This window comes from Hydractinia symbiolongicarpus, chromosome 14 (assembly GCF_029227915.1).
Source record: "Hydractinia symbiolongicarpus strain clone_291-10 chromosome 14, HSymV2.1, whole genome shotgun sequence".
Classification (NCBI taxonomy): Eukaryota; Metazoa; Cnidaria; class Hydrozoa; order Anthoathecata; family Hydractiniidae; genus Hydractinia; species Hydractinia symbiolongicarpus.
Window position 1 is genome coordinate 14,554,930 of NC_079888.1, and position 11,605 is coordinate 14,566,534.

Below are 11,605 nucleotides of genomic sequence, written 5' to 3' on the forward strand. Positions count from 1 at the left end.
GGCAAAGGAACGGCAGGGTAGGGGCAGCCACCCTAATAGAAACTCTTCTCCCATACAACTCAAAGATTACGTATACTCAATATGTCTAAGCTATGTATCATATTAGTCTAGGAGTAGAGAACATATTGAGGTACAAATAGTTCAAGTTCAATACCTAAAAAATGGCATTAAATTTGTTACAAGATCAATATAGAGTGAATCATCTTAGCAGAATTATGTGCCAATATAAGAATTTAAACAATTGGTCATAATGACAAAAAAATCATGTATATATTGATAAATTTGAGATTAAAAGTCAACTTGGTTCAAATGAATTTGAGAATATGGATTTTTACTAACTCTAACAACATTAAAAAGTCAAGGTAGAGAAATGATTAGAGAAGTCAACTAGAAAAGCATTATTTTTTAGTAAAAAAGTCTTTTTTGGTTTCTTGTGCCTACCAGGTTCATCAACACAAAACTTTTTAACAAAAAGTGACAGATCTATTACAAAAACAAAGCATTTGTGGGCTCTATAAATTAAAGTGATGAATGTATGTAACTCCCCCCTCTACAACTCAAAGATTACCTATTATACTCAATATATAGCTAATATCATATATGAATACCTGGTTGTTGTAGGTGCAAGATAATTATGTTTTTCCTAGCCCTGTCCAGGATTTGAACCTGAATCTCTCATTTGCATGAGTGTCATAGCCATTAGACCAGCAGGGCATAAATATATATATATACGAAACTTTACAGGTGAATATTATATACACTTAGGAATTTACAGCACACAGCCTAGTTAATTAACCTTTTGAGAAATGCTGGTCAAGTAACTGTGTTAAACGCTTGGTGGACCAATTAATATAAATTGTAAACTGCGCCTTAGTACAAGTTTTCATGACATTAGAATAAAAAGCTCTTATTCCAAACTGAACAGAAACTTCAAAAGTATAGCAATAAATTAGGCTAGCTTGGTACCTAGCTAGAGCTGGACTTAAACATGATATCCAGCATTGGTGTAAAGTTCAGGTCAAGTTACAGAAAAAGAAATTATATATCAAGACATTATTTGTATATATACATATAAGGAAATTAAATAAGAAATATATATATAATGAATGTATTTGAAGATTTTCAAAACATGTTGACGATTGCACGAGAACCGCTTTTCAGAATTTAAAAAGCCTCAGTAATATATTGAAATAATTTTCGTTTCTGTAACTTGAGCCGCATGATGTATGCTCACCGGCAGGGTTAAAAAAGTTTATTTCCAGATGTGTGTACAATATATATAGCTAGCTACCATCGTCCACGAAAAGATGGCTCTCCCATTTCCCCTCAATGTTAAAAACTGCCCTTTAATGGCTAAGCAACGTAAACAATTACATGTGACATACCTTTATATAAACATTGATCATGAGTGAGAACATAACACACTATCTGCAAAATATCTAGCTAGCTATGTTCTTTTGCTGACTTTGCTAAACTTTTTGGTTCTTGATCTTTGGTATAAAATTGCCAAAGACAACAAATTGTATGGACGATTGTAGCTAGAACCAGCTATGTGATGGGGCATTCCTACGCTACAGTGTAGAATTATCTCACTCACTGTTAGTATATGTAAAGCTAGCTAGCTATAGCTAGAAAATCTGTCTGAAAGAATATTTCTATTAGCAAGCTATTTTGCTGATTTAATGCCAGCTAAAATAGCTAATTTTATGCTAGATACATTGGTAGTTTTACCCCAACTAAGTAGTTAATTTTATGCTAGCCTTGTAGCTAGTTTTGTGCTAACCATAGGTACTGTTTGCTCTTTTTTATACTATCTAGCTAGCTATATGCTATCTAAGTTCTATTATTATTCTATCTAAATCTGTAGTTTTAAGCTAGCTAGCTTTAGGTGTGAGTGAGAATAAGAATGGGTTCATTACATGTAAAAAATAGTGATATACTAGCGAGCTAAACATACCCTTTCTTCGTTTTCATGAACAAGCCCTTCCTCCATCGGCTGCGATATAGCTAGCTTAGATTAACGGAAGTTTGAGTTTGAGGCGCTATGTTATCCGAGAAAAAGTCACATGATATTAGTTGAAGTGACCATATATTACATGGCTAAAGATAACTTAATCTCAACTGGAAATCCCCACTAGCCCATCTTTAAAAATAACAAAAGAACTCCATCGCCGTACCTTAGATTTTGTCTCGCTGAATCATAAATTTACGGGGAAAATCACCACAGTAAGCTACTGGGCAACCCAGTCAAAAAAGTTGACGAAAATTGAAAATTTTGATGTATACGTGCGGAAATCCTATACACTCTCCTCCGTCCCTTATATTTGGCTTATTTAATGAGGAAATGGGCTCCGCTACGCTCCGGGCGCTGACGCGCCCTCCGCTTCTCTCCGCAATAAATTTGTTTGTTTTCTATTAGTTCGATTCTTTCGTTACTAGTATAGAAAGTGTTGCGGAGAGGTTGCCAAGGCAAAGGCATTAAGCACGGCAAAGGCACGGCAAAGGCAGCCAAGGAAAGAGGAAGAGGAATCAGCAAGGCAGGGGTAGGCGAGGCATGGGAGGCACAGGCAAGGGCATAGTAGGCAGGCACCAGAAATGGCATGGGAAGGGTAGGCAAAGGCATTACGCACAACAAGAAAAGGGCATGGCAATGCACGGCAAAGCAGGCAAGGAAACAGGAAGAGGAATCAGCAAGGCAGGGGTAGGCAAGGCATGGGACGCACAGGCAAGGTCATAGAAGGCAGGCAACAGAAAAGGCATAGGAAGGGTAGGCAATGGCAAGGGGACGGCAAGGCAGGGGCAGGCACGTTAATAGAAACTCTCTCCCCCTACAACTCAAAGATATACTCAATGTAAAGTATTACATTTATATAAGGTCAATATACAGTGAATCATCTTAGCAGAATTATGTGCCAGTATAATACAACCTGGTTGTTGTAGGTGCAAGATAATTATGTTTTTCCTAGCCCTGTCCAGGATTTGAACCTGGATCTCTCATTTGCATGAGTGTCATAGCCATTAGATCAACATGGCATGAATATACATATATAAAAAAACTTTACATGTGCATCTTATATATGCTCACATAGTCTTTTTAGAGAAAAAACAGAGAAAAACACAATGAACTAAGAAATATAAAAGGAATACAGATATAGTTGATAGTTTTGTTCTCAACTTTTTCGACTTGCGAAGGTTCTAACTCGACCTGCGAGACAAGGGTATCCAAGTTTTTATGGGATGAAATAATTAGTGTATTATCTGCATATGGGTGGTGGTGGTTTGAATTGATGACAGATTTAAAGTCATCAATATACAAAAGAAAAAGCAGGGGCCCAACACAGATCCCTGCGGCAAAGGTAAAAAGTCAGGGTAAAAATCAGAATATATATATACATCATAGTATACGGAATATAATATCCTTAATACTGCAATATATAGCTATATGTGCAACATAATTAATGTTTTTCCAAGCCCTGTCCAGGATTCGAACTTAGATCTCTCATTTATAAAAGTGTCATAGCCATTAGACCAACAGGGCATGAATGCATATATACTTTTATAGTTGCACATTATAGCCACACATGTACAGAAAGTCTGATATATAAGAACATCAAAATTTAGTTTTCTTTATACAAGTGTCTCAGAACTGCAATATTAACCACAACAGCAAAAAACAAATCAAAATATAAAAATATATAACCAAAATGAGTCAAAACTTTGTACTCTCTGCACACCATATGTTACTTATGTTAACTTTTGAAGTTGTAGCTTCACGTCTGTCGTAGACGACCGACGTCAGTCACTTCTTCCTCTTCTTCTACTTCATCTCTAGAGAGAGGATGCGGGTTAGATCGAACTACAGTGACTATACTGTTTTCTGAGGCTTTATATATGGAGAATTTTTACTCACAAATTTTTATATGTCATGGGGCTTCTTTATTAGCAAAAACACAGTCTATTCTGGACACAATATTCTATATGGGTCAGTGACACATTTCATTTAGAACAAAACAAATCAGAAGATGCTACAAAACGTTACGAAGGATTTTTCTAATGCGAATTGGATGGCAAATTTGCAGGCGAAATGTATCTGAGCATGTACATTTTTATTTGTGTTATTTTGCTTCGAAAAGTTTGCTTAACTGAAAAGTAGAAACAAGGTTCTTTTTTCAAATTGCATCCAGCACCGTGATGCCCCAGCGGTAGCTAAATATTTACTCCTCTGGGTGTTTGGTGATGCCTCTTAATTTCTAGCTAGCTCCACAATCATATGACTCTCCTCCCCCTGCCCTCTCCCCAACACTTCTCTGTCATCCAATCTTGAAAAAAATTACCTTTGGTGTCGGTAACATGTGACCATGTCAATGTCTATATAAACATTGACAGGAAGTATTATATGTGGAAAAATTAGCGATCTTCTTTTGTTGATTTTGCTAAGTTTTTTTAGTCATTCTTTATATACATTTAAAAAATTTGTCAAGAGCCAACACATTTTGTGGAGCTGGATAAAACTACAAAGTAGTTATGTGATGGACATCACTCACTGTGTGCAGTAGCAGCTAGCTAGCTCAAAAATCCGTCCTAAAGTCTTAGGACGGATTTTTGAGAATTCTCTTATGATCTTCTAATCATCTAGCATAAGAGAAAACTTAATAAGCATTTTTATGCTAGTTAAATTGGTAGTTTTATGCTAGCTTAGCTGCTACTGTTGTGCTAGATAGCTTTAGGTGTATGTAAGGGGTTTTCACAACCTTTAAAAAACAGTGATCATAACCTCAACTTCTTTCTTGAAAAATCTCATCATTTCGCTTCTAGCTGGCTGACTACGTTTAGCACCATCTTTAAAACACAACAAAAACTCCATCGCCGTGCCAAAAACACGTTGTCTCGCTCAATCAGATATTTACGAAAATTTACCAACAAATGACCAGATAAAATTACTGGGCAACACTGATAAAATGGCAGAATTTTTTATAAATTTGATGTATAGGGACGAAATCGTATAGAAATCCTATATACTCTCCACCGTACTTCCTTTTTCTTTTATATTTGGCTTATTTAATGAGGAAATGAGCTCCGCTACGCTCCGGGCGCTGACGCGCCCTCCGCTTCTCTCCGCAAAAACTTTTTACTTGCTCTGTCAGTTTTTCAATTTTTTCAGTTACAATTTTTGCGTTGCCTGCAATTATATTTAACAATGGCTGTTCTTGAATCTCAAACTTTTCTTTCATGAGTTCGGTTATCTCTTCAATTGATGCCATTGTGATTAAAAAATTTAAATTAAATTAAACTAACGATTACAACAAAAATATTTTTAACTAGTCGATAAGGCTCGTGGAAAAATTCACTTAGGCAGGATAACAGAGAAAAACAATCATCATTTAAATTTTGCAGACATCAGCAGAGACCTGTGAAAACCCAAAAAAAATTTTTCAGAAATATGTATACCTGTTGCCTTCACCGTATAGATCTTGAAATGCTGATCAAGAAAATGTATATGATCATGTATCTTTGACAAACGGTTGCAGAGATATCAAGGTTTAAAGGTTTTTTGATGACGTCATCAAACCGTCCATTCCGAAACGGATTCGGGGACCCAGGTTTGAAAAACTTACCCAAATTGGTCCCAGGTTGTCCCTAGTTACCCACGCGGTGAAAAAACATTGACGTCACCACCTCGTTTCCAAGTTATTTGGCCTCAAAGTTTTAAGTGCATTGTAATGGCTTCACTAATCTTAATTAACTTTCCTTTGACGTCAATACTATTTTATCGGTATAGTTTGGTAAATTACAGAACAATTTTATAGGCGATGTTTTATAGAATTTGTTAAAGAAAATTTTGAAGAATGTAATCCACTTTGCAAAAGTGACAGACAGACACACGGAATTAGCGTATTATTATAGAAACTAGTCGATAAGGCCCGTGGAGTAATCCACTTAGGCAGAGGGACAATGGAAAATAGGTTTTTTTAGATTTTTTGCTGACGTCAGCAGTGCAGGTACAAAAAAAATTGGCGAAGTTTAGTTTATTCGTTGCCTGTAATGTGTAGAGGTTAAAACGCTGATCAAAATAATGTATAGGACCATATGTTTTCGACAAACGCCTAAGGAGATATAAGGATTTAAAAATTTTGCTGACGTCAGCAATGAACCGTCAAAACCCAAATTTTTTTTTAAGAAATTCGTATACCTGTTGCCTTCATCGTATAGATCTTGAAGCACTGATTAAGAAAATTTATAGGATCATGTACTTTTGGTAAACGGTTACAGAGATATTAGGGTTTGAAGATTTTTGATGACGTAATTAACCCGTTCATCAGCAAAAAGTCTAAAATAACCAATTTTTACATTGTCCTCCTGCAAAAGTGGATTTTTCCACGAGATTTATCGACTAAGGACAAACCAAAAAAAGAACCAGGAAAATGTTTAAAATTTTCAGGGTTAATGTGGGAATTTATATATATAATGTGGGAATTTATATATATAATGTGGGAAAATCCACTAAGGCAGAAGAACAATGGAAAAATAGGTTGCTTTAGATTTTTTGCTGACATCAGCAGTGCATATACAGAAGGAAAATTGGTGAAATTTAGTCATTCGTTGTCTGTAATGTGTAGAGTTGAAACGCTGGTCAAAATAATGCATAGTATCGTATGTTTTTGACAAACGCCTAAGAAGATATAAGGGCTTAAAAACTTTGCTGACGTCAGCGAAGTCCCTACCAAAAGTTCCAAAAAAACTTTCTTTACAAATTCGTACACCCGTTGCATTCATCGTATAGATCTTGAAATGCTGATCAAGAAAATGTATAGAAACATGAACTTTTGACAAACAGTTGCAGAGATATTGGGGTTTGAAGGTTTTGTGATGACGTCATCAACCCGTCCATTCCGAAATGGATTCAGGGACCAAGGTTTGGGAAACTTACCCAAATTGGTCCCAGGTGGTCCCTAGTTACCCACGCGGTGAAAAATCATTGACGTCACCACCTCGTTTCCAAGTTATTTGGCCTCAAAGTTTTAAGTGCACTGTAACGGCTTCATAATTTAATATAAGATATTGACGTTAAAGTAGTGTTATTGACGTCGCGCCGTAACGTCAGAAAATATAACATATTAGACATGCATTTTTCGGTTACTTCAAAGAAAATTTCGGTAAGATCAAAGGAAAATAATCATATCCTCTTCGCCTGTCACAGAGACACGGAACTGGCGTATTATTATATAGATTTTACTAGAAAAATTCTTCAGCTCAAAAAACACGTCTGCTCTCAATCAGTGCAATAAATTGCAAGAAATTTTGCCACTGTTGATGCAAAACAATGAATAAAATTGAAAACGTTTTTTCATTTCCCCATTTTGTGTATCGATACACAAAAGGTCGAATTAACGAGCATAATGTAGCCTTGGGACTAAAAAATTGTTCGAATTAGCAAAATGTTCGAATTAGCAGAGTTCGAATTAAGCAGCTCAAAATATAAGACTTTATTACACCAAACTCAAGAGAGTTAGCAATTTGTTCGAAATAACGGAAAGTTCGAATTAAGCGGCATTCATATTAACGGACGTCTACTGTAACTGTTACATCTTAAGTTTAATAAATTATTTATGTGTAGCCTTGGAGGGATGTTAGTTTTATTACTATAACTTTTGACTTTTTATGTAATTACTTATTAATTTATGGTAAGACTGAAAATGTCACTGTTTAAAAGGTACTTAAAAAGATAATAGATTATGGAACTGCGGTTCTTTTCCTTTTTCTTAAGCATTCAGCCTTAGTAGTTTTGTGTGTTTGTAATACTCCTTATTAAACAACAACTTCGTAAACATATAAGAACCAATTACACAATATATTTCAATTTTCCAAGATAAGAAAGTGCTTCGAATCTAGCATTATGAATTCTATTATAGTAATTAGTTTAATCACCGGATTCTATTGTAATCAGCAACACGAGTTTGGTGAAAAATTTTTGTCTTTAAGAATATCGTTTGTTCATTTTCTTCTTTTGCGCAAGTTATTATTTTTGTTAAATTCCCATAAACTATTTTAAGCTATTCTCACAATTAATTATGGCTGAAACGTACGATTACGAAGTTGTTGAAGAAGTGAAAGAAGATTTCTATTGTGTTATTTGTCTTAACCTGATGAAAGAAGCGATGCAGTTGAAATGTGGTCATGGAATGTGTAAAAGCTGCTTGGACGATTTAAGAAATAACAGCAGAAAAAGGTATGCGAGAAAAAATAGTTTCACTGCTGTATTATACAACTTAAAAAACACAATCTTTATAAAGCAAATATATTAAATATATCCTTAATTTAAAGAAAGTATTTTGTTATTGTTTTTAGAGGCGTTGCATTCATCTGTCCTAGTTGTCGTGATGAAATTGACAGCAAAGAGGTATCAAAGATATTTCAATATTGTTAGCTAATACGACTAACTATTTTGTACTTTTTAACCTGCAAAAGAATTTCTCCCATAAGCACTATTTGTACTGGGGGTGAGGCAGTGCTGATTCACACCCCTGTTCAACCTTTTCTATAACTTTTTATTTATTTAGCTTAAATGGCAAATGATTTTTTGACTAAATGAAATTTTCAGTTTTAGGGAACTTCTTGGTATATATATGTTACAGTATTTTTTGCTTGCTTGTCACATTATTTTAATCTCAAATTTAAGTTATTTATTACCTATTTCAGCAAATTTGATAAGTCTTTAGTAAATATGCTGACGAAGGGGGAAGGGGAAGGGGAGGGACGCAGTAATAGGGTTTAAAGAAAACTTTCTTTCACACACTTTTGTAAAACAATCACATTAAAGCTATTACTGCTAAGCTATTTATGGGTGCCTCAATTCTGGGTGAGGGCTGATTTGCCCTTTTCTCACTCTGGAATTTCGAAAGTTGTTGTGCAGTAATGACATGACCAAAATAATTGCATATGGCAGCATTTTTGCTAAAGAGTTCATCCAATTTGAGGAAACAGTTAAAATTCAACTTAAGTTGGAGATTCTTAAGTATTTGAATAATTTATTGGGATTTAGTTAAGTTAATGTGACAAACAAAAAGCAATACATATTATAAAGCCCCCTATCAACATTATCAAAAACATTATAAATTTCACTTAATTCGTAAAAAATAAAGCTAAATAAAAATTGAAAAGTGAAAGAGTGTTAAAAATTTTTTTCATTTAATCGTTTATTAGTTAAAAACAGCTTTTGTATTCAACCAATCAAAAGGCAGGAATTATATCAAATAATTTCTTTGCTGTGATGGAAATGTTAACAGGACAAGCAAGGGGACTTTATGGCGTTTTTTAATAATTCTGAAAATTGTGCTGTGATGTATAGGCTTAATTTCTGCGTTTAGATACATCCGGTGATAATGATAAATAGAATAATTTCATCTGTTAAAGTCAAATGCGAAAATTCAAAAAAAGGATGCACATGGATTGGAGAGCTTGGTAACCTAAAGGTAGGGATTAATGACGATTAGATATTATACTCTAGCTAGGTACAGAAGTATCGCTTTTAATCCTGATTTTTTGTCGTTTTTTATTTGTTTGTTTGTTTCGTTTTAGTTTGTTTGCTCGTTTGTTTAGTTTTAATTAATATCTGTGATTTAGTTATCTTTATAGTTTAAACAAGTCTGGTGTGGTGTTTACATAATTTTTGTTAATACTATAGTTTCCTTTATTTGCCGACAGAACTTAACATAAGGATAGTGCTCTGTATCATTCCCATTTTTATTGACGCTGACATTGTGTGACCAATATAATTATTTAAGTTGATAGAAAAGATTTATTTTAAGTCATGATTAATTAATTTAGACATTTATATAGCTTCTGTTTATTTAGGACCATCTAAATATGGAATGCAGCTTTTACCCCATTTCTTGCTCGTTTAAACACTGTGAAAAAAAGATTGAACGATACGCACTTGCAGATCATCAGAATATTTGCCCATACAAAACTGAAACATGTTGTTATTGCAAATTCGTATGCTTAAGTTCGGAGTTACCGGTATTTTTTAAGTTTTTAATTTTGTTTTAAACAGAATTTTGAGGTTTTCTTTTTTTGCCTTCAGTTGATTCCTATTATTTGGCAGAAATAGTTTTAGAAAAATTCGGAAAAAAAACATTGCAGTTAATTAACCATTTATCCTGAAATTAATATTTAATTAGGTCTACTTTTAAGGGATGTTTCGGATGTATCATACTCAGAAGGGGACATTTTGACTGATTAATCTGACATTGATGTAATTTAGGAACATTACCATACATGTGAGAGATACCCTGTAAAATGCCCGAATGAATGTTCAGATGAATTGATGGAGCAACAAGTGGTAAGCGCTTATTTCTGTTTCAACTCGTTATGGCTTAGACGTCCTATAAGATTTCTTTTGCTTCTGATATGCCAGAGATTTTATCTGTTGACTTTGACCTTTTTTGTACTTTCTTGATATAACCAAACCACGCTACTAAACTCTTTCTAAAAGCTTCTTTAACAGATTTTTAGGCGAGATAATGTATTTTGAGAATGCGCTAGTTGCAGTTGCTACAACGAAGGCAATCCAGGCCACGTCTTGTTGGGTGTTTTGGGTTTATCTCAAATTAGTGCATCGTTTAAGATTTGATCTAACCAAACAACCTATCAAATCTGCTGTAAACCTTGACAAGTTCAACGTGTGCAAGTCTTGTGAGGAAGATGTATCTAAGATCAATTAAAAGTGTGCCCTCTTTTCTAATATACCATACCATATTTTCTATTATTGCTGTTCAGGTTAAGTATCACCGCCGTATGTGTAGCAAAGAAATAGTGAAATGTGAATTTTCTTCATTTGGATGCGATTTTATGGTAAGGTTATAATTTTCTTTTGATCGTAGCGTGATATAAAATCCTATGATATAAACACTGTTATTTTCATTGAGCAACTTAAACAAATGGGGAAATAGTCAATAAAAGATGTTTAATAACAGATAGCAGATATAATTCTTTGGTTAGTCAAAAAGATTATTACCTGACAGATTTTTTTGGTGTGTGTGTTTTCTCTCCTTTCTCTTTTAAAGGTGCTACCAAACGGCTCCATTATCCAGGGAACACAAGACGTTTTTCAACGTTGATTAGATGTTGAATTTTGGTCGCCACGTCGCAACTTAAAAATCAACGTCTAATCAACGTTGGTTCTGCAACGTCGATGCAGCCGACGAAATTTCAACGTCCTCCCCCACCCCCTTGAATGAATACAACGGTAGATCATACACGTTTGTAATGTGTTGTGAAAATAAAACGAAATAAAATTATCGTATTTATTATATGCCTGAATTATTATATTTAACATAAAATCTTTATAAACGGGAAAATATAATAACTTTTATTAGGATTATTATTAGGACTTAAAACTTTCCAGAAAACTTTATTTTGTCGAGGGGAATTTTTCTGGGAATGTTAATCACGTCCTTAACCCTATTCGGCTCGAGGTCTTTCGAACATACTATGACCGGGTTGGGGGGGGGGGGCGGATTCCGCCCCCCTCAATAACTTTTCATAGGATTGTTCAAATTGAATCAAACATGGCACACTTATAGTACGTCATAAAAGGAACAAAATG

General features: G+C 34.4%; 1 protein-coding gene across 1 annotated transcript; it reads left to right on the top strand.

Moving 5' to 3' along the window:
• Nucleotides 1-8,069: 8,069 nt before the first annotated feature.
• LOC130625209 (RING finger protein DG17-like) lies at nucleotides 8,070-11,117 on the top strand. Its single transcript, XM_057440270.1, has 11 exons — nucleotides 8,070-8,227; nucleotides 8,347-8,398; nucleotides 8,559-8,566; nucleotides 8,698-8,759; nucleotides 8,863-8,981; nucleotides 9,366-9,470; nucleotides 9,853-10,017; nucleotides 10,262-10,339; nucleotides 10,533-10,703; nucleotides 10,777-10,851; nucleotides 11,064-11,117. Exons 1-11 carry the CDS (start codon nucleotides 8,070-8,072, stop codon nucleotides 11,115-11,117), a joined length of 1,047 nt encoding a protein of 348 aa, XP_057296253.1.
• The last annotated feature ends 488 nt before the right edge of the window (nucleotides 11,118-11,605 follow it).

What these genes read in the sequence shown, in the direction of transcription:
- LOC130625209 (XM_057440270.1), top strand. Translation starts at nt 8,070, where the DNA reads ATGGCTGAAACGTACGATTACGAAGTTGTTGAAGAAGTGAAAGAAGAT. An exon ending in AGAAATAACAGCAGAAAAAG is followed by an intron (nt 8,228 to 8,346) that starts GTATGCGAGAAA and finishes TATTGTTTTTAG; the next exon opens with AGGCGTTGCATTCATCTGTC. An exon ending in GAGAGCTTGGTAACCTAAAG is followed by an intron (nt 9,471 to 9,852) that starts GTAGGGATTAAT and finishes CTGTTTATTTAG; the next exon opens with GACCATCTAAATATGGAATG.